This window comes from Falco cherrug, chromosome 4, assembly GCF_023634085.1.
Source record: "Falco cherrug isolate bFalChe1 chromosome 4, bFalChe1.pri, whole genome shotgun sequence".
Taxonomy (NCBI): domain Eukaryota; kingdom Metazoa; phylum Chordata; class Aves; order Falconiformes; family Falconidae; genus Falco; species Falco cherrug.
In genome coordinates, this window is record NC_073700.1 from 31,504,818 (window position 1) to 31,527,313 (window position 22,496).

At 47.2% G+C, this 22,496-nt stretch overlaps 1 protein-coding gene and 1 long non-coding RNA gene across 3 annotated transcripts; both read left to right on the forward strand.

Moving 5' to 3' along the window:
• The first annotated feature begins 3,614 nt into the window (after nucleotides 1–3,614).
• LOC114015591 (uncharacterized) lies at nucleotides 3,615–8,255 on the forward strand. The gene is made up of 2 exons (XR_008732054.1): nucleotides 3,615–5,410; nucleotides 7,910–8,255. It is a non-coding gene; the product is annotated as an uncharacterized LOC114015591 (long non-coding RNA).
• A 4,079-nt stretch (nucleotides 8,256–12,334) lies between these two features.
• Nucleotides 12,335–22,118, forward strand: LOC102060191 (cytochrome P450 2W1). Of its 2 annotated transcripts, XM_055709611.1 has the most exons (9): nucleotides 12,335–12,576; nucleotides 15,237–15,399; nucleotides 16,640–16,789; nucleotides 16,900–17,057; nucleotides 18,375–18,545; nucleotides 19,603–19,744; nucleotides 20,073–20,257; nucleotides 20,858–20,999; nucleotides 21,498–22,118. In XM_055709611.1, exons 1-9 carry the CDS (start codon nucleotides 12,394–12,396, stop codon nucleotides 21,683–21,685), a joined length of 1,482 nt encoding a protein of 493 aa, XP_055565586.1. In that variant the 5' UTR covers nucleotides 12,335–12,393; the 3' UTR covers nucleotides 21,686–22,118. The 2 variants fall into 2 exon arrangements, with proteins under 2 accessions (XP_055565586.1, XP_055565587.1); XM_055709612.1 differs by lacking the exons at nucleotides 19,603–19,744; nucleotides 20,073–20,257; nucleotides 20,858–20,999; nucleotides 21,498–22,118 and adding an exon at nucleotides 18,763–19,482.
• The last annotated feature ends 378 nt before the right edge of the window (nucleotides 22,119–22,496 follow it).

Below are 22,496 nucleotides of genomic sequence, written 5' to 3' on the forward strand. Positions count from 1 at the left end.
GCACCCTGATTTACCTTGTTAACTGGTATTTCCATGAGTTGTCACAAATAGATGCTAGCTGATGGACACGGTGACAGCCAGCCAAGAAACCATGTATGGGCATCAAACATAGCGGAGGGCAAGGATAACAGTCAGGAATGTAACCTCCTGGAGTTGCCTGGGTAAGGCAGAATGCCACCTGGCACAAACCCTGGCTGCTGTAAGGTTAAAAATAACAAATAGGATCCCTATTACATAAGGAAATCTTTTGTCCTTCTTTAATGGGGCACTATGATACGCTGGAAAGAATAAATAGGGAGCTTCTCTGAACTCCCCTTTTTTTCCTCTGAACTCTATTGCTTGTGGTTAGTGCTGAGGGCCAAACCAGCTGAAAATACCAGGGCTGGTTGTAAGCAGGACCCGCGTACAAACTGCTGGTGTTAAATGGGTGACATCTGGGTGCAGTGCCAGTGTCTAAGGGTGGTCAGCAGCAGCGTCAAACCATTTCACTCTACTGGTGGCATCTCGGCCCCGGGAAAGACTTCTAGTCCCTTATCTGTGATGACCATGTTACTCTGTATTTGCGTTACAGTATCTGTGTGTTCAAAGCAGCCCATAAACCCCCGGGATGCCTGCAGTCCATTGCCCACGTTCTGCTGCTTAGTGCAGTAAGATGGGTCATGGAGAAGCTGTTGAAGTTACTGTGGATGAACTTGAAACTCGCCCCAGAAGTGTGATGTGTTTTCATGCCTGCAGGTCACTTCCAGTCCCATGAAGGAAACACCCGCTGTGGTTTCAGTTAAATAATTAATCTAAAGTGATACTAATGCTCAGGTTTTCCTTTGAGTCCTACTACGTTCTCCTCTGATCACACTCAATGTGAGATGCCATCTGTGATGAATCTGCAGCCTGTGTCCAAGCCGAATTCTCCCGTTTCAAGTGGCAGCTTTGAGGACTGTCAAAGGCAACACTCACATCCAGTTCAACTGCACAGCTCTGCCTGTACCCATCATCTTTTTGTAGACTATGATGCCTTTCAGGTCAGTACAGCTGTTACTTGGTAACCCTTACCAAAAATTTTTGGAAGCTTCCAGTGCCTGTAGTAAGCAGGAACATTCATCAGCAGATGGTTGTGACGCTTCCCTTCTAGGTCCTCAGCTCTACCCCACGCCATCTGTGTGCATCCAATGATTTGCTTCCGCTAAGCATCTTTTTGTGAAAAAATGCTTTCTGGTGCTTGCCTCTTCAGCTGGGATAGCAGAAGGCATTGGGGATTTAAAGCTCTCAATGTATCATAGTCATAAGAACTGAATTGCCTTTAAAACACACCCCAGATTCCTTCAGGATGGCTCTGGATTTTCATCTCCGTCAGCTCTTCCCTGGGAAGATGTTCCATCAAGCAAATTCACACCTGACCTCTGGACATGTAATGGGCTGCTGTTTGGAAGAGATGGTGCCAGTCTGGGCCTCATCCTAGACTGCACGTGACTTGTAGAAACTGGGGGAGGTGGCAGAGTTTATTTAAGCACTTTAAAAACTACCTTATATGACTAAAAAGAAACCTTCAAACAAAAGGTCATCAGTGCTCTGCTAATGCCTGTGAGCATCTGCCTCTTGTTTGCGTAGTGACACGTGTCGGTGCTTCCCAGCATCCAGTCCGTGCCGTTACCTCCCCTTGCTCCTCGAGTCATGTTTGCAGAGATTATCACCTTCAGGAGGATCGTTCCCTAGGCTGCCCCTTCATAGAAATGGAGACTTATTGGCCAAATTACTGATTGCTAATGAGACGGCTCCACCCCTTGTACAGGCTGCAGCCGTTTGAGGGGTAAAGATGGCGAAGGTACTGTCGCAGTGAGATGCTGCTCTGAGAAATTATGACCTCCTTGGACAGTTTGTAGACTCAGTCTATTATTAGATATTTTTATTATCAAAAAAGAAGAAAACTCTTTAGATAATTTCATTTTCCAGTGGTTCTAATACACTTTTTAATCTCAGAGATGGAAATTCTGCAGTGAGCAGACGGTTGCATTATGAATATTGCACCAGCATCCTCTTTTCCTTCTGGTATGAGCTTCTGAGCAGATTATAACTCACTTTAACTGATACGTGGAAAAGTTCAGCTGACTGAATTAGCAAAGAGGATGAGGAAGACGACAGTCCTTCAAAGTTCAGAAATGCAGAAACTAACTTTCCTTTCAAAGTAGGCCAGGTATATAGCTATCTGGATACGGAATCTGTAATAATTAAATAAAAGTCACTCAAAAATTATCACCTGTGCAGTGATATGGCATGAAGTATCTCTCTGCACTTTATTATACTGTATTATTTTTCTTTTGAACAGCCAAGATTGCCAGCTGTAGAACACAGTATGTGGAAGGAAAACTACAGTGGACTTGACAATTATTTCCAGAGATTCATTCAGTCCTAGAAAATATTCATTGGCTTTCTAAAAAAACCCCACAGGGGTTCCCCCTTTGTTTTCTAAATCCCTTTTTTATTATTTCAGCTGTCTTTGGACAAAGGGTGCGGGGGGAATGACCACAGAGAGATCAAGACTACACATCTCTGACATTGTTTTATGAGAAAATACTGACTTTTGTTGCGTTAACTGGGTAACTCAGAGCAGACAGAGTGCCTCAGTTCATTTCTGTTTAGTTTTTTTTTTTTTGAGGGGGATCCCAGTAACAGATGAGAGCATGGCAGGTGAGTCTTGGTTTGTGCTGTTCCCTGCAGGAGTGTTACAGATGGTTGCTACTCCCAGAGAAGAACGAAGGGAATGTGACAAATGCAGTTCTTCTGCAAACAGCACGTCTTGCACGCTTTTGCGCTCCACTTGTGCTGATGTTCCCCTTCCTTGTTAATAGAACGGCATTTCAGCCAGCAGAATGTATCAATCAACCTTTATTTGCATCGTTGCTGCGGCTGTGGGTCTTGTATACCTCATAAAATTGCTTTAATGGTCAAATTAAACTTTTGACCTGCTATACAGCTGCAAGCTACTGGTGTTTTGAATCGTCTGTGGGAACGCTTCGAAGGATGCTCTGGTGGGCTCCAGCGCTGGTCCTGGCAGGGGGCAGCTGAAGGCAGGTAATGGGGAACAGGAGCTCTAGACATGTTTTACACAGGAAGCAAATTTCACTGTAATGTTGAACTGCATGAACGGTGATTGAAAATGGCAACTACAGCATGCATGCCTGGGTATCGGGTGCCGTAGAAGCTGCTGATACTTGTGTTTTGTTTGGGGTTTTTTTGAGAGCTGAAAGGTATTTCCAGTTCAGCCAGTTACAGAAGATGGTTATCAGTCCCACAAACCTTTTTTGCTGCAGAGATTTGAAAATGACAAAATACTGTGTCCTGCTACTGCAGCCCCATGGATTAAAATGTGCTGTAGCATTTCAGAGTGATTTTTTTAATATTTGGAAATGCTAAAATGATTGTCTTGGAGGAAGGCAGACAGATGTCTCAGCTGGCTTATCTAGAAAATCCTGCCATTTCTCTCAGACATGACCTTTACCCAGGTCATCTTATCTTTCTTGCAACTCAACTAGATCATTATGATGGGCACTGGCTTGACATACCCTTGGAATGGATTTGAAATCCGTCCCAAGCTGTTTTGTGGATAGAAGAAAGTAAAATGCTTATAGTCCTGTTCTGATTGTCAGGATGCTAAGGCTATAATTCAAGTCATTAGGCTTAGTATATAAAGCCCTTCGTAATCCAAGTTTAAGAATCTGAAAGGTCACTTGTGGTCCAATAATCCTGAATAGTAAATGTGATGAGCTAGTGGTGATCATCTTGATACTAAAGCACCGCTTAAAATAAATGCTGGTCTCTGCCTCAAAAGCATATGCACATTATATCAACAAGATCCAAGAGGCTGTGCTAAGAATGAGCAGCTTGCCTGTTGCACAACATCATGCGACACTGATTTATTTGAAATTATTTTAATAACCGGACCTAAGGAATAGACAGAAAGATGCTCAAGGTTTTAAGGATAACGTCCTCCTGTGGCTGCAGTGGGCCAGTGGAGAGATGTCCGCTGCAGATTGCTCATCACCAAGATCCCCCAAATCCTCCCCAAAATCTGCCAGTGCAGCTGCTCATGTAAGTAAAATGAGCAAGAGTGGCTTAGACGGTAGGAGTGGCAGGGCTTTGCTCATCCCGTGGTCCTGACAGTAGTGTCAGAGATCATTCATACAAGGGAGTGTTCACACAAGTGATGGGGACAGTGGCTGTGAGAAGATAACATCTGGCCAGAGGTGCCGCAGCTAGCGTTAAGCAGGCAGGGGGCTGAGAAGGTCTGGCAGATCCCAGGTAGTTGTAGCCCAGCTGCGATGGGTTTGCAGGGATCTGAAAGGCGGTAGCTTTGCAAAGCAGCCCAGAAAAGGGGGTTTGGTACCTGTTGGTGCAGGATGGCTGTGTGGAAGGAGCCCCAGCGTAGTTTTGTGGGAGGAAAGGACAAGTGGCAACGTGGCAGACCTGGAGGATGCAGGCGTGGACTGATGGAACAATCTACAGGGCTGATTCCACGTGAGATTGAGCATGCGCTTTGCTATATCGCAATGAGGGAGCTCAGTCCTTCACCCACCTCCTTGACTTCTCCTCAGGAAGATGCTGGAGGTGTAAAGAAGTGGAGGACTGGCAACCTTGGGACCACTTGTAGCATCCCCTCTTGGTACCTGCCACTCCTTTTCATCCATGTTTTTGTTCTGAGAGTGGTTAGATGCCAGCTGGGAGGAGGGCTGGGTGACTTTTTCCTCTTTAATATCTTCTTGCCTTTCCGTTTGTTCAGTATTTGGAGTGATTTCATCTTTATATTATATTTATTCAGTGGTGCTCTGGATATGGTTATTTTTGTGCCTTGAAGGGCCTACTTTCCCATTCCATATTAATAAATAACTTCTATTAACATCAAGGCATGGTGCATGCATAAAGGAGCACTGAATAGCTAAAGTGTACTTAAATATCTGTGACCTCTTGGCTTTTCTATATGGAATGATTATTAATACTTTGTCCTTGCTGCGTTTCATCAGAGGATGCTGCCACACAAGGCATAGCTGGGGAGGTCTGATCATCCCTTTATTACAGAAGGGAAAAACAGAGGGAAAGAGATTAAAAGATTTGCCAGCAACACAGAGCAATCAGTGGCTGTGCTGAAAATAGAAACCAGGCTCCTGGTTTCCATTCCCCAAATCTGGCCTCTAGACAACAGGACTATATTAAAAATGTAAATGCAAATATAGGAAATATTTCCTTTTTCAAACCTTCCCCGCTAACACTTTGTGTCCTTTTGACTCTGTTCTTCACAGAAAGAGCTGGTAGCGCTTGGATCAAAGGCTCAGCAGCCAGATGGGCTGTGCTCATAGAATATAGCAAAGGAAACTGGACTCAACCACCAAAACCTCAGTGACCAAAAAGCTCATGGCAGAAGGTGGGAGGTGACTTGTGTCTATTTTGAGACAGAAAAGTATTCAGTAGCTGTAGGCTACTGTTCAGAATACTTTGGTTACTGGTTTTAAGGAAGCCAAAAGTGATACTGGTGTGCCAGTCAATCCCCCAGCCTTTGGATTCTAGAAAATATTCTCTCCTATAATGTACCACAGATTGAAGCTGGCAGCTGAAGGACATGCAGGTATTTTAACTGGTTGGTATTAAGTTTGCAGATGATGGGTAAATCAAACACAACTGAGGTTTGAAATATATACCCTGAAGGGAGTAGGGAATTGGGTCTCCCTGAGGTACTGCACAGCTGCAGGGCCTCTTGCTCTTCAAGCCAGAGATGCTGGCAATACCATTACTGGTCTCGTTCCTTTGGGTTTGTCCCAGCTTTATTTTTGTTCCCATGTTGTTCCTCTATGCTGTAAACAGGCTTGATGATTAAAAAAAAAAAAAACAAAACCCCAAAACAAACAAAAAAAACCCCAACAAAAATAGCATGTGGATACAACCCAACCAAACAGCCAGAGTAAACTTAATGGGGAAAATCTGGATTTAGAAATGCAGCCCTGAGTCATGCCAAAGAGAGTCAACGTTAAAGGCTTTTTTAAGAAGCAATTAGAAAGCAGTCACCTTTTAAAGACACTTCTCTGTGCTCCTTACAGGGCCATAACACTGCAAATTAGGGCTAAATTCTGCCAGTCTCACTCTTGCTCGGGTCTTAGTTCGAGCAGGGTAGGAGATGTAGCTGCGCTTGTTCAGGAATCCCCCGTGGAGCCGGTGTCGGCAGCACACAGGGTACCACGGTGTCCAGCCAAACTGGGAACACCACACAGAGGGACCATGGATGCACCATCATTGGGACACTTGAGAGAAAGTGAGTGTTGCTGGAGCCCATGTAGGCAGCGTGCCCCAAATTCCTGCTGTTGGTAATGGCAAGAGGGACAAGATTTGGCCTTGGTGAAGTTGATGCATCTTCCCTAAGACATCTCATCCCAGAGCTCAGCTCCTGCTGGGTCCCTTCCCTTTCAGCAGAAACTCAAAGTAAAAGAGATCAGATGAAATTTAAACCATGGTGGCAAGCTGAGGACACCCCCTGTTCACTGGAGTGAGGAAGCTCCCTGATGGAAAGTTCTGGGACCAAGTGGTGCTTCCTGCAGGTGGCTCACCTGCCCGGCACGTGGGGACGTGGTGGTGATGGGATCATGGCTCGCAGGGACAGGGCAGTAGCCTGGCTGACCTGCACGGCTGTGCTCCACTTGGGTTGTAGTGTCAGTCAACAGCTGAGATATAAAGACCTAGGAATTCCTTCGTGCTTTTGTATTTTTGAGATTACAGTGGACACTTCTTTATAAAAGGGAGAATACTTGCAAATATTTCACGGTGACTTAGAAGGTTTTATTCCAGCAACTAGGCCTGTGTTATCATAGTTACAAAACTGCAGTCCATGAGGTATTCTGAGTACTTCTGGCTTCGCTTCCCATCACCTCCTGTTTCGCTGAGGCTGTGGAGCTTTAAGACTGTTGTAATGGGTGGGAAAAGCCTGTTCAGAAAAGATCTTTTGTGTCTTCTTCATGCTCATAGTTGGTACGCTATTAAGAAAAAAGCAGTTTTCATTAGCAAAACTTGCCTTTTTCCTTTTTTGCTGGTTTGGGAGAGCAAAAGTTTTATTGGGGAAGACTGAACGTGATGCAATTTTCAATGCACAGCCCACAGCTGCTGCAATGCATCCGCGTTTGATGAGGTTAATAACAGTGCAGCCACTGATGCTGTATTTTTTACTGGTTTGAGACCATGTATCTCTGACTTAATTAGACTTTTACTGGCTAACGGTTTATGGGGCAAACCCCGAGGGTTTTTTTTGCCTTGTTCCTGCAGAATCAGTAGCAGCAGGGAAATGAAGCTGGCTAGCGCTGGAAGCCTTTAAAATGAGCAAGCGCTTCATTCACCTACTGCAGGTTGGTGACTGTCCCTGCTGTTAACCTGGCCGGATAATACCACTACACTGTAACTTAAAATTACTGACTGGATTAAATATTAATCTGTAACCTCAAGAGGAGCGCTGTGTCCCTTTGGCTGGCGATGCAGTGCAGTGATGCGTTAACATTTCCGAACCCCACAATCTGCAAATCCCTAAAATGCTTCCAGGAGAGGTCTGGCTTCATTTAATACGGCTCACGAATGGAGGTGGGCTTGTTTCTCAGCATTGCCACTGCTGAGACTACAGGTTTAAAACCATAGGCTGGGTTTTGCAACTGCAAGTCATGTTTCAAGTGCTCCATGGGTGATAAAATATCTGAACTGTGATAGATTGAGTTGCTTTATTATCTGCTGGGGGCACGTTTACTGTGTTGCCCTTTTTGGTACGCCTGTTAGTGACGACTGCGATTCTGCTCATGTTTCTATCACTGTCTCATGTGGCCTTTGAACCAATCATTTCCCTTTTCTATCTGGATTTTCCTTCTATAAACCTTCTATAATGGCTTTTTTTTAGCTGGAGTGCACTTCACATTCAAGTGAAGGGTAAAGTGCTGCTGCTGGAGAAGGGCTAGCATCCCTGAAATGAGTGATGGACCCCAGGAACCGAGAAATACGATGGGGATTTTTAAGAGACAATCTACACAGGACTGTAGAAGCTTGTATCCTACTTAACACCATCTAAGCACATTAACCTTCCTCTGACAGATGCCTGCCCTGCAGCTCTAAAGAGAAACCCCCAAACCTCTCCAAACCCGGTGAGAGCTGATGCCCCTGAGCTCTGTTATGAGACACAAGTTCACAATAGCAGCTCCAACCTGGAAGACAAAGCTTGCTCATGGATTAAAGATTTTAAGATGCTGGCTGGTTTCAGGGTCAGCACCGTTTTGGCTGTGCAAGGTGGAATGTGGGTGGTGGAGTTTGGGCCAGAGCTTGCTAGGGGCTGCCCTGGCTTCCCTGTGCCAGGCTGTCACAGCTGTCAGCACGTGTTAATTAGCTGAAGAGGAAGGTCTGAGGCAGCTCGTGCTGCTTCAAAGGGCCGTTCCGGGTAACATTTAAAACACAGCTTGCAAGAAAAATAAATGGAGAAGGGCTTAGTTTTTTCCTGTGGCGGCCTGCAAGCTGCAGGCGTGGAGCAGAGAAAGCGCTGCCGGGGCCACCCACGCCGGAGGGCTGCTGGCTGCTCTGCCCTCCACGGGGTCCTGCAGCTTCCCGCTGATCCCACCGGCCTCCCGGGGCACGGCCCCCCGCCACGCTGCTGCTTGCTTGGTGGGGGCTGCGTGGAGACGGGGAGGGGGAGGAAAAGCCCACTTGTGGGGGGAGGAATGGTGTATTAGGGCTGCAGCCTGACAGACCCAGCACTGGGGCAAGGCTGGCTTTCGTGTGCCGTGTGGCAGCGTGGGACTGTGGAGGTGGGAGGCTTCGCCTGCCGTGACTTCGTGTTTGCTTAGGAAGAGCTGCTGCTCTTGGGCTCTGAGGATGCCAGGAAGGCAGCGGTCGTGTGAGGATGTGTCCCAGGGCGCTGTCGGCAGCAGAGGTGGCTGTTCCCACAGCGCTGGGCACGGCAACGTGGCTTTGCCACCCGGGCAGAGGCTCGGATGTGCAGAGCTTGCTGTGCTGGCTGGGCTGCCCGTGGGTACCATCAGGGCAGGGCAGGGCAGGAAAGGCTTTTTTTTCAGAGAGAAAGGAAAAGGGGAGAAGCTGAAATCTTCGTGCAATAAGAGAGGAGCAAAGAAGTATTTATCTTAAATGTGTTTGTGCGTAATTAAGCACCAGCTAAAACCTAGGACTGAAGCTTCAAGGATCAGAGGCCGAGCAGGTGGGATGAGAATGCCAGGGAAGGAGAATTTTAAAAGCACGGCAAATCCTGCTTTAAAATGTGCTGGTGCCGGGGAAGGAGGAGCCCAGTGTGGTGATGAAGAGCAAACTCTGAAGCCTCAGAAAAAGAGTAAAAGGTCTGAGAGCAGTTTCTGCCAGGCTGGCCCCAGGGAGGCCAAACGCCTCGGTTCGGGGCTCACCAGGAAAAGCAGCTTCAGAACGGAGCTGCCAAGCGTGAGGGAGGGGAGGCTATTCCATCGCGCTCACCTTGAGGAATACTCTAGAATCAAAGAAATGGGTAGCCTGGTTTGGGACAGAGGCCTTTTTCTCTCAAGTAGAAATTAAATTCTCTTAGCACCAAATGCCCAGGAGGTATGTTAATTCATTAGTGCTGCCCACTGACAGGACGATGCTGTGTGTGACTGGGACATCGCTGCCAGGCTGGAGAGCACATCCCGACCCGCTCCGGGCACGACTGCTCTACATGCTGGTGAATAACATGATGCTTTTAAAAACTGCCAGGTGACGCTCTGAGGGACTGATTCATCGACCTGATAAAGATCCTCCCGAATACCACAGTGCAAGGGTTTGAAGGCTCTGTCTCCCGATTCCTGCAGGAGCAGGGCTCGAGCGGCGTGCTTGTCCTGGGGCCCCTAGCTGGGCAAAGTTCCTGTTGGATACATCCAGAAATTATGATTATCACAGTCTGAATTTTAACCCTGCCTGCCCGTTGCTGTCCCCAAGTGCAGAGGCAGGGAAGGAGACCTTGGTTTCTTCTCCCTAGTCATCTCTGTCCACGGGTGGCTGATTTTGAAGGGCTTGACCTCCAAATAATTATACAAGGAATTACTTTCTTTGCCAACTACAGCCCCATGGGTGGTTTGGTCCCGGGGCACTCTGTGTAAGGGCTTTTCCTTCTGTGCTTCCCTTTCTGTAGTTTCTCCTGTGACTTGTGACACAGCCCTGCCCTGACTTTGCAGGTTTTGTTTTGTTTGTGTTTGGTTTTTTTTCACAGAGATCATTTACTCCTAGATAAAGATTAATTTTCATTTTAATTTTTAACTTAAAACTCTTAGGTGAAAATGTTTTCGTAGGCCACCTAAGATGCTGTTATCTTTGCCTATTTCACGGGTTGCTTCACCCAGCAGGTAATGAGTAACGTGTCCTCACACTGGGCAGGCTGAGGGCAGAGGGCTGGCGGAGGTGAGCTGGTTGCTTCCTTGACTCCTGCTCCTTGGGAATCAGAAAGACATTTCTAGTGTCAGAGTGACATCTCTCTGCCTCTTGCTTTTGGCAATTCGGATGGTATGAGAAGATGCCATTCCTACACCGTGTCCTGCTCACCTCCTTTCCGGAGGGATCCCCAGAGACCCCCATGCCACGACTGCAGGGGATGGGCAGGAGCTGTCAGCCCCTGGGCTGGGGGCACAGCGGCCGCATTCAGAGCGCAGTCCTGGCACACAGCCCAGCCCTGCGCTCCTCACAGCCACACAGACAAGTCATTGTCCAAGCCAGGACGCAAACGCACATGTCCAGACTCCCAGTCTCCTGCTCTTACCACAGATGCTGTTGTTTGTAACATCAGTGGGTTTGGAATGGGTGGATGGTTCCTGGACAGCGCAGGGTTTGGGAGAGGACTGGGTATGAGCTGAGATCACGTCCCCTCAGTCAGCCCGTGGCCTGCCCGAGGCGGGTGGGAGAGCCCAGGCTTGGAGGGGTGTTGTGTCCAGAGTAAGCGTGAACCTTGCTGCACCTTGGAACAGTCCCAAAGCATCCTCTAGGCTGATACCATCTCACAGCACAGTACGGAGCAGTACAAAATCCTTGTGATCTAAAAGAGCTCAAAAAAAGATGTCAAATGTTCTTTTCCTACCTACAGGACCATTGCATCATTTGTGAGGTCAGGGTAATTTTACAGAAATGATGTGTGTTTCCACTAATGTCTCTGACAGGTCGCACTGTCAGGAACCAGTGGGAACAGCGGATCTTTTACAGACCTTCCACATTTGTATGGATTCAATAATCTAGCTCTCCAAGACATGATTTTTATATCCATTTCGTAGTGTATAGAGTGAAAATGGTACCAGTTAACACTGGATGGGGAGCAGGAAGCAATGCCCCTCACTACAAGACCCGCTCATGGAAGAGGGAGGCATGGCACTGCACTAAGATTTTGGAGTTTGCATTTGTGGTTTAGTTTTTCACTGGCCTCTGATGGGGAAAAAAAAACCAAACAACCAAGAGGAGGTCATAAATTCTGCATTTTATTAAGCTTTCTATAACGCAGCCCACAGTAAGGAAGAGTAAGAACTAAAAATGCCTTGTTAGGTGTTGTGCACCGGGCTGGTGAGCCATTCAAGCCAGGCTATAGGGCTCCCCCGAGGTAAAGGGGGGTAGCTTTCCATACGGTGTGCGGACAGCTCTTTAGGACAGCCCAGCTTCAAAGTGTCAATGAATAAGACAAGTGCAGAGAGAAGCAACAGAGCTTCAGACCTGCAAAGGCAACAAATGGCTCCTGATTTTTTGGCATGTGAATGTGGCCCAGTTCTGTTCCCATTCACTGGGAGAAAATGCTTCGCTGGGAGGGCAGGGAAGGTGGGAGAGGAGGGCAGATGCTCTCCACCAGCTCTTCACCCAGCGTTACGCATGGCCTGGAGCAAGTCTCTTCGCCTGCAGGACCTGCTTCTCCTTCAGTGTACTGTGGGTGAGCAATACCCTGAAGGATTATTTTGTGACCAGCATTTGTAGGGTGAAGGGCTAGAAGGCAGAAAGTAAAGAGCTGTCTGTTCAGAGATGAGTTAGATGAAGATGAGAGGGATGAAGAGGAATCTTAAGAGAAATTTCATGACCGATGCCTAGTAATAAAGCAGATATGGGACTCCCAGGTGCTGGGAAATTGTTGCAGGCAGAAGAATCCGAGCTGGGCTTTGGCAATGGGGCAAACCTGTGCCACTGCACTCAGCAGGGACCTGCAAGCCTGCACCTCCATGAGTTGTGCCTGGACTTTGCCTTTTGCAGGCATACGTTCCAGTTTTTGTGGAGAGCTGGGGGTGGAGGGGAAGATTGTGCAAAGTGCAACAAAACCCCTGACATCATTTACTCTGAATAAATATAACGCGATAACACAAGCATTCTAATGAAGGTTTCTCGGTGGCTTTCCAGAAAGGCAAGCTCCACCAAAACATGGTGGCCTTCACAGCCCTCTTCATCTGTGGGGTGTGTGTGTTGCTTTTAGCAGCCGCACTCTATGTTTTAAAAGTTTTTAAGCAATCAGCTTTAAATTTGCCTCCTGGTCCGTTTCCTCTTCCAGTCATTGGCAACCTGCATTTGCTGGACATCAGAAGGCAAGACAAGTCATTAATGAAGGTAAGAAGAAGTGTCCTTGTTTCTAGGGTGTTGAATGGCAGCATGTATCTATTGAAAATTCTCCTCCGGTGACAGTTCTGAGATGATTTTTGGTGGCAAATGCATTTTAAAAAAAACTGTGATGTTTTAAAGGATTCAGAATAACCAAGGAAACTGTTAAATCCCAGCTCTGCAGAGGGTGATGTTAAATACGAGCAGTGCTTACGTGAGAACTTACTTACACATTGAAAACTATGAGTATCTGCATCAGATCAGATGATGGACTTAAATTTTGGCATCTTCTTTCTGTTGTGAAATACTTTAAAATATTTGAGTGTTCACGTAGCCAACTTGAAAGATGGATGCTTAATTATGGTTGCCAAAATAGCTCATATTCCTTATTTGTGTTGCCAGTTTTTCATGAGAATGGGAATTAATATAGCACAGTCCAAAGAAGAGATGTAAGAGAAATCATTTGGAACAGTGAATGACTTGGACTTAAGCAGGACAAGGTTCTCTGTAGAAGTCACAGTTGCCTCACATCTGTGTTCCAGAAAAAAGGGGAAAATTCCAATGTATCTAGTGTCTCAGAGCCAAAACGTAGCTCAGCAGGCTTTCCCTGTGTCAGGACCTGGGGTGTGAATATCCTGCACCTTACACCAAGCCTCCTGACATCAGGTTGCCAGCAGCCTGAGCTTCGTGTAGGGAAGAGGAGCTGGCTTTCCCCGTCTCATTCCCATCGCTGTGCCATGTGAGGGGCCTCCATGATGGAGATGCCTGTGGAGGTGCACCTTCACCTTTACACCAGCCAGCTCGCAGTGGGCTCAACATCCAGAGCTTGGGAGGTGGGAAGCAGCTGGGAATGTGGTTCCTGTTTCTGGCAAGACCAGAAGTCCTTCTGCAGAGGAGGGTAGGGCAGAGGGGTTTTGGGGTGGTGCATGGATGTGCTGGGCAGAATAAGCAAAGCAGAGGCTGGAAAGGAGGTGAGCAAGGTGATGGCATCTTAGTGAAGCACAGGCTCGGGAGGTGCTGGGCACGCTGGCCACAGCGATGCCTTCTTTCCCACGCTGGACTACAGCATCAAGAAGCCAACAGCCAAAGCGGTCTGCTGCCGAAACCGGCTGGGACAGGGGGCTGTGGTGGCAGCCCAGGGGACCCTCTCGCCGTCCTCTGCCCTTTGCAGTCTGCTCTGCCCTGAGAGGGTCCCCCAGGCTGCAGCTACAGTGGGGTGAGATGTATTGGGCTGGTGGAACTGCAGTAGTGACCTGAAAGCTGACTTGCCAGAAGACTTTTAAGGTATTAGCAAACAAATGACCTGGAGCAGAAAATCCTCCCTGAAAGGAGAATCCCTAAAGGATTTCCCTGTGAAAACTGCACAGTAGATGATGCAGCATCCAAAACATTATTTTGAACAAATTATTGAAATCGGTGTCTGTGAACTATTTTTTTGCATAAATTCAGCAAGTATGGCTATGTTGCTGAAGCACTGATTAGACTCTGCCTGGGCTACCTGGTTGCTTTGGTGCAGCAGGAGGGGTTGCTAAGCTTTGGAGCCTCTTCTGGTTTACATTGCCAGAACTGGTCTCCTTTTACAGGACACCAGGCTTGAGCTCACAATATGCTTTATGCAGTTTCAACTCGGTTGCTCTCAGTCAAGTATAATTCCTTGTAAGGCCTGGCAGGACCATGTTTGTGAGCCTCCAGAGAGCTCCTGCTGCCCCGTTTCTCAGACCTCAGTATAAAGTCCTGCTGTGCCTTGGCTTGAAAACTACTGTGCAGCAGAAATAAGAAGTGGAGTGTGGTATTGTGGTAATTTTCTAAGGCACGCTGAAAGAGCGATGGTTTCTTATGCCTTGATATATCCATCCATGGTGAATTGTATTATATACCTCTTTGCATTAATTGAAACAGAAGTTTTGCTTAACTTTTATTTAACTTGTTATAACAGCTTTCCCGTACCTAAAGGGACCTACAAGAAAGCTGGAGAGGGACTTTTTACAAGGACACGTAGCGATAGGACAAGGGGTGACAGCTTTAAGCTGAAAGAGGGAAGATTTAGGTTAGATATCAGGAGGAAATTCTTTACTGTGAGGGTGGTGAGGCACTGGCCCAGGCTGCCCAGAGCGGCTGTGGGTGCCCCATCCCTGGCAGGGCTCAAGGACAGGCTGGACGGGGCTGGGGACAACCTGGGCTGGTGAAAGGTGTCCCTGCCCGTGGCAGGGGGGTGGAACTAGGTGGTCTTTAAGGTCCCTTCCAATAGAAACCATCCTATGATTCCGATTCTACGAAATAAGGACACCTCTCCTCTTTCATCCTCTCGTGGTGGACGAAGCCTTACAGCCTGCCTGGGCAGCAGTTCCTCCACAGCTGCCTGGCAGATCTTGGTGATGCTTTTATGCTGCCCAAAATGTCTTGTGATGCTCTGCCCCTTTTAACCCGGTGTGCCAAACCGAGCCCAGCCAGCTCAGAAAAACAGTGGGTTTATGGAAGCTGTTGGGTTAAACAGACCAGTGTTTGTTTGCTTTGATTCCTCTTTCACTTAAGTGTCTCGGGGCTTTCTCTCTAGCATCCCTGCAGCCCTCCTGGCCGCAGAAGGAAGAGGGAAGGCAACTCTTCATCCACCCCAGCAGGACATACCACTCCCACCGATGACCTCCACGCTGATTTTTCTCTCCTTCTAGATTTCAGAGAAATACGGCCCCGTGTTCACCGTCCATTTGGGGTTGCAGAAGGTGGTGGTGCTGACTGGCTATGAGGCAGTAAAGGACGCCCTGCTGAACACAGCAGACGTGTTTGCGGACAGACCAGCCATACCTATATTCCATCACATCCAGCATGGGAACGGTACAGGCAGGCTGAAAAGATAAAGACGTGCTTGCTCTGCTGTTTCTCAAATGTGTTGTTTCCATTGCAACAGTATTTAAGAGTCTTGAGCTGTGTCTTGATTGTTGAGGGCCACGTTTTGTGGGGCTTGGGGACAGTTGTTTGTTTTCTTAAGAAAAATACTTCTGGAGGTCTTATTTTCCTTATCAGTTTTTTGCTTTTAGTGGCACTTGGGTCACATTGCAAGGGTGGGTTTTTTTGCAGCGCAGAGGGAAGGAAATTATTTTTCACAATGTGAAGGCTGAGGTCCTTATGCAATCTCTTTTCTGCAGTTACTGGGAGTTCAGACAAAGCATGGATCACGCATGACTCATGACAAAGACTGCAAGAACTGGCAAGAGTGCAATAGCACAGGCTGTTTGTACCTCAAACAATTACATCTGTAAACAGATTTTTGGCATGTTTCTGAATCGCATGTTAAAAAGTGATACATTGCCCAAGACTAGACATTGAAAAACATTGAAGGGAATAATCCAGGGCTGAAAGGAAAAGATCTCATGACCTAATATGTATATAATGCATACAGCATGTGGTGCGGGGGGTTCATCTTGTTTGGAAGAGTGAGGCCCAGTATGAGGAAGGGTATGCTACGGTACTTTCCCAACCACCGTATGAAGATGTAGACTATGTTCAGCCCTGGAAGCCCTCCTGAGAAGGAAGGACTTCTGAATTCTCCCCAGACACCTTCAGTGTTTGTAGTGTTCCCCACCTGTAAGCAAAGATGTCTCCCTGCCACCCCTCCTTGTGCCCCTGCCCAGGATACAGTTCATCTCTAAAATGCAAGTTGTTTGATGAAATCGTTTGTCCTGTTTGTGGCAGGGATGGAGCGGTGTCATCTGCACCCAGCCTTGCTCTCTGAGACAGCTGGGTCGTTTTTCTAAGGAAAAAACAAGTCAGCCCGAGACACAGAACATGCATAGAGCTTTCTACTGTCTGTGGCTGCAAAGAGACAAAGCTATAAACAAGCCAAACCCACAGCTTGGGTGTGGACAGCCCCTGACTCTTTAAAATATTGCCTCCTGCCCTCCTGAACCTACCTGGGGTGGTGCTTTCCCAAACCAGCCCCCACAGAGCCCCCCCAGTCATCTCCCAGGCAGGTTCCTCCAGGTTGCAAAATACCTGCACTCCCCAGCTGTTCCTTTGTTGTTTCTGAGAAAATCCCATACCACCTCGGCAAACAGGGCATGCAATCCCTCTGTAGGTGTGTTCTTCTCTTCTCAAGAGCTCTGGAAGACAACACGGCGGTTCACCGTAGCAACCATGCGGGATCTCGGCATGGGGAAGCGTCTTGGAGAAGAAAGGATGCTTGAGGAGCTTCACTTTCTCATCGAGTTGATCAAATCCTTCAAAGGTGAGCTGGAGATGGCATCAGATGTTTCATACTGCTTTACAGAGCCACTTTGAAGGCCTCTGGGTTGCTCCAGAAATGACCAATAGAGTTACAATTTTGTTAATTTCTAGGTGGACCTCTCCCATTACGATTTTTGAATATGGCTCCCACCAATATCACCTTTGCTATTCTCTTTGGAAGAAGGTTTGATTATGAAGACCCAACATTTCTCACTCTGTTAAGGCTCATAGATGAAGTTATGCACCTTCTTGGCTCTCCGTTCTTGCATGTAAGTTACCGTCTGTGCTGAGATGCTCCACTATGTCATCAGAGTTGGTAGGTCAACCTGATTTACCATTGCTGGATGGCTTTGGAGATCCTTTACGTTACTGAAATGTAAGATTCATAGAATTATAGAGTGGTTGGGATTGGAAGGGACCTTTAATGATCACTTAATCCAACACTGCTGCCATGGGCAGGGATGAGATTCTTTGGTTTGGGTTTTTCCTCCTTCAAGAAATCCTCCTATGAAGGAGGTCCAACACCACGTGGTGGCACTTGGGCAGAGTGCTGATGTGACCATGCTAGCAGAAGGGATGTGCTTGATTCTTCTACGGCCATAAAATGTAATACTGAGGCTTCCAGCAGAGTGGGACTTGGGGTGGGCAGCATCCAGGAGCGTCAGTGGAAATCCACGGCAGTGGTATAGACACTGCCCTCCACGTTGTTGTTTTTAGTCACTTTATTTAGCAAACTGCATAAGAAGAGTTTTCCAACTAAGAGGCTCTCATATGAGCCAAGAGCTCTTGTTGAACTTAATCCTCCGTCACAAGGAATAGAGCATTAGTTACTGAAGGTAATATTGGAACAGTCATCCAAAAAACTGTTAAAAATAATGCTGATGAATTTATTACCTGAGTGAGAACTATTACAGTAGTTGCAATTTGCAGTAGTACGATATCCCTTTTCTTTTAATCTCTATGCCAGGTTTAGTTTTTGCAGAAGACAGCAAAAATTATAACCAGTTAGCAAGAACAAGAGATTTGTGAATCTTATTCTGCAGCCAGTTTATTTATAACATTGAGAAATGGTGTAAGTAACCCCCCTGCACATAAAATGTAACTGTTTATTGTGCTGTGAAATTTAACGATGCTGAGAACTAAGTGTAATTGATTTATAATTCATGTGAAAGTTAAAAATGATGATATAACAACTTTAAAACCTAAGTATTTTGACTTGCTAAACATTTGGAGTTTGCATAATGTGTAATGCTTTATCTTTTTGCTTTATTACCTCTTTAAAAATTTAATTTCATTGTTTCACGAGTTTACTATCCCTTTCTCTTAATTGTATTTTTTTAAATTCATGTTTATAGGCTCTGTCTAGACAAGTCTGATAGGCTCCATTCATTTCTGTAGAGAATTTTTAGCAAGGGGAGGCATTTTTATACACTAAAATTTTTTAGTTACCAAAAAAGAGAGACACTGATCACATGTCATTTGGTTCCTCACAGAAATGATTTCTCCATTGTGACATGAGTTTTACAAGGTAAAGGGTGAATTTAATTTTTTTATCTCTGATTTTTTTTTGGTTTTGTTATTTTTAGTTATTTAATTTCTACCCATTCCTTGGATTTCTCCTCAAACCTCACAAAATGATTCTGAAAAAAGTAGAAGAGGTGTGTGTGATCTTAAAGAAGTGCATCAAGGAAAGCAAAGAAAATATGAATGAAAACAACCTGATGAGCTACATTGATGCATTGGTATTCAAACAAGAGGTATTTTAACAGTATGATGATCCCTAGTGTCACATCTTACACGGAAATGCTCTGTGTCGCTTGACTAATGAACATGCTCTACCACAGTCTATATGAAAATATTTAAATTTGGGGTAAACATTCTCCTATTTTAATATATTAAATACTGCCTACTGAAGGAAAAACATGAAATAATGAACTAGACCGTATCACATGCATGTCTAAAACTTGTCCTCAGGTGTCAGCTGCAGTCCCTTCCTTGCTGGAGAGAGGGAGAGGGCTAATGGCATTTTCCCAACACGCTCCAGGCAGACGCATCCCTCCCTACGGACTGGGAGAGGGCAGCAGATGCCCAGCTGCAGAGATGCAGGGGTTCCCACTGCGTTTGAGCAAACGCATCGCCAGCTCCCACGTAGTGGATTTACCAACAGGAATGATAGTGTGGGAGTGCAGCAGGGAAGGACCAGTCTGTATTTGCCCTTTTTCTCCAAGTGTTTGCACCCGTGTACTTGAGAGGGGTCGGGGGCAGGATGGGTACTTGGGCTTGGTGCCTTGTGCGAGTGCCTCAGCTGCTGCATGCAGGAACGACAGCGTTCCCCACCAGCAGCATGAAGCAGGGGCAGCAGGGCTGATGGGCCAGTGGTACCCTGGGCCTTTGTGGCTTCCCTGTGGCTCCTAGGAGGGCCTGGAATATGCAGACAAATTCCAGCTCCCTGACTTGGGAAGGCATTGTCCTGCACCTCTCATCATTTTCCCACCTTCTCAGGATCCACAGGCAGGGGATAGAAGTCCTGAGTTGACCAGATAACCACTATCTGCCCAGAGCAGATAAATGTCATACGATGTTGGAAAATAAATCAGTTTGTCCAATTAATTCATTTTTGGGGAGCAAAATCTCAAGTGTGAAAATATTTCTGCTGAAAACTGAAGCATTTCTGTACTGAAATGTCAAGGCGGGGTATTGTGGCACTTGCAATTCCCATGCATCCCACTGTAATGTCACTGAAGTCTAGGTTTCCCACCCTAGTTCTCTTTCCATGCTAATAGCAGTGGTTTTTTTCTTTGTATTTCCCTAAAGGAGCAAAAGAAAAGCAATACAGTTTTTCATGATGCGAATGTATTAGCCTCTGCGCTCGACCTGCTCATGGCTGGCACTGAGACAACATCCACAACGTTGCAATGGGCCATCCTGCTGCTGCTGAAGTACCCCGAGATTCAGGGTAAGATGCCTTTATGGTTTTGCTTTTCTTACATCGCGTACTGAAGTACTCCACAGCGACTTCGGAGGTGATGCACACCTGGAAAAGTTTTGTAGCCTCTCACGTGTGCCAGAGCACCCGCAGTCTGAGCATCTGGAACCTGTCCACCTCCATCCAAGTGTTGTATGCTGCCGTTCAGGACCAGAGGGTCCGAGGGGTTGTTCTCTACCTGCTCCCAGGGGCTGCAGACCTCCTGCCCTGGGGCAGTCCAACCACCAGTCAGCCTGAGCTGGGGTTTGCAGGTGCTTTACCGCTGGGGGAAACTCTGTGCCTTTCTCTTGCCCTGCAGAAAAGGTGCACGCAGAGATTGAGCGAGTTCTTGGCCCTGAGTGCTTGCCTACCTTCGAGGACCGGAAAAACATGCCATTTACCAACGCGGTGATCCACGAGGTGCAGAGGTTTGTCAGCCTCCTGCCACACGTTCCACGGTGCACCTCGGCTGACACCCACTTTAAAGGCTACTTCATCCCCAAGGTACCTGCTGCTCTCCAGGCAAAGAGGGGGATGCAGCACACCAGTGACCCTCGGGGCAAAACGTCACGGGGAGTAGGGGACCTGGAAGCACAGGGCCTTTGGTGGGGCAGAGCCAGTTCCCTCATCCCCTGTCTCCTCCGAGTCCAGACTGATGGCAGTGTGACTCAAGGGTTACACACACAACTTCCCTTGCCCGTCTCTCAGTCTTCATGATCTGGAGTCTGTTCCTTATTCTCTTCGCTCTCTGTTGCCATCCATGCCCTGCAGAGCAATGCTGCCTCCAGAGCACCATGGCATTGTCTCACTGCCTTGCTTGAGGCAAGCAGAGAGCAGCTGGGCACCGAGGAAGCCACATCTTCTGCTTCGTAACTCAGGAACAGCCAACAGCAATTGTTGTTCAGTCAGAGATTAGTCAGTAATTCCAGGACCCACGCTAACTAGGGGTCATACGGTCACGTACCCGCGCAGAATTCAGTTCTTCAGAGGTAGAAGTTTGCTTCCAGACACAGCCCAAAGGGAGGAACAGTTACATGGCTGAACAGGGAAGGCAGAAGCTTGCTACATCCACACATGCTAAAGCAGAGCGTGGTTGTGCTGCAGGGAACAACAGTGATTCCTCTGCTCACCTCCGTGCTGCTGGATACAACACAATGGGAGACGCCGGATGAATTCAACCCCAACCATTTCCTTGATGCGGATGGGAACTTCATAAAGAAGAAAGCATTCCTGCCCTTCTCCGCAGGTAATGACAGCGTTCGGTCCTGCACGGGGCACCGAGTTCCCAGTGTCCTTGGGAGATATCATCCCGGTGGCAGGGTCCCAGCGTCAGGCACAGGCACCCGTGGTGGGATGGTTTAGGAATACCCGCCCTGGGTTGTGCTGACTTGCAAACAGCCCCTCAGCCCATACTGGGAGGCACACCAGACCCTGGTGTTTAAAGACACTACTGGGACCTACAAAAAATTCAACACCTCAAGCAAGAGTTCAGCCTTCCATCTGCCTTGGGAAGTTTTAGGGTGTCCCTGATCAATTCCTTGCAGGCTCAGAGTGAAACAGCCCTGTTCATATGCCTGTAGGAGATCATCAGTGATGGCTGCTGAGTGTCATGCCATGCTGTTTTGCATTTCTGAGGCCTGTACTGTCCCCCACACTATTGCTACCAAGCCGTAGGGAAGAGGTGTCAGGCTGAGGCACCATGTACCCCATCACGCCCCCAAAAACTGTGCTTTTGGCATTGCAGGGCGGCGAAACTGCATTGGAGAAAGTCTTGCCACGATGGAACTCTTCATCTTCTTCACAGGCTTGATCCAGAAGTTTACTTTTAAGCCTCCACCTGGGGTTAAAGAATCTGAGGTGGACACGACTGCAGAGGCTGGATTCACCATGAGGCCCCATCCACAGTGCACCTGCGCTGTGCTACGCTGCTAAGGCCAAGGCTCCGAGATGAAAAAAGTACATGTGATAGTTTTGTATGAGCCTAGCAGATGTACTAAGGAGAAATCAGATCCCTGTGCAGCAGCTACAAGTAGTGTCTGCTTACTCAAAGCCTTGCAAGTACTGGCTATGTGCTTAAAATACCTGTTGAACAAATTTTTGTAAGAAGCAGAGGAGGACTGGTGGGTAAGGTGACCTAGAAAATTCCAGCCAGGCACATGACTGGAAATGACAGGACAGTCACTGCTGCACGCAACAAACACACAATGTAAGAAAGTTGTCCTTGTTCTGGGCTTCTGACAGCGTTTCCCAAGGATGGGTAATTTCTTCACTTAGAGAGTAACAGTAGGTACAAAAACGTCATCCATCCCTTGCTCTTTTCCCATTCTCTGTTGCACACAGGATAAATTATTCCCAGATGTCTACACTTTCTGTGTGATGGATGCTCTTCCAACGCTTTCCAGACTTATGATTTTGAATCTCAGATACTAAACCCCAAGACTTTTCAGGTTCCCCTTGCTCTGAGGGACCTCAGCATGGTTCCGTGGGAGTCTTTGGCCCTTTCTGGGTACAAGTTCTGCTATGCCTGCTCTGATGTGGGGCTTAACAGCTCTTCCCAGACAAGTGAAGACTCGCCCCCCTACATTTTTACAAAGGTAGCTCAGGTACACAAGGACAACTTTTCAGAGCACCGCGTGTGAACAAGCAAGCATGCAAAGATGCTTCTAAAATGCTCTTTCATTAAGCAGCACAGAAGCTGGGCAGGTGCAGGCAAAGCGACACAAAACCTGCCCATCTCCTGTCT

Bases quoted from the DNA above. Each gene is read 5' to 3' on its own strand.
- LOC102060191 (XM_055709611.1), top strand. From the start codon at position 12,394: ATGGTGGCCTTCACAGCCCTCTTCATCTGTGGGGTGTGTGTGTTGCTT. The intron at 19,745-20,072 runs GTAAGATGCCTT...CTTGCCCTGCAG, and splicing joins GAAGTACCCCGAGATTCAGG to AAAAGGTGCACGCAGAGATT. The intron at 20,258-20,857 runs GTACCTGCTGCT...GTTGTGCTGCAG, and splicing joins AAGGCTACTTCATCCCCAAG to GGAACAACAGTGATTCCTCT.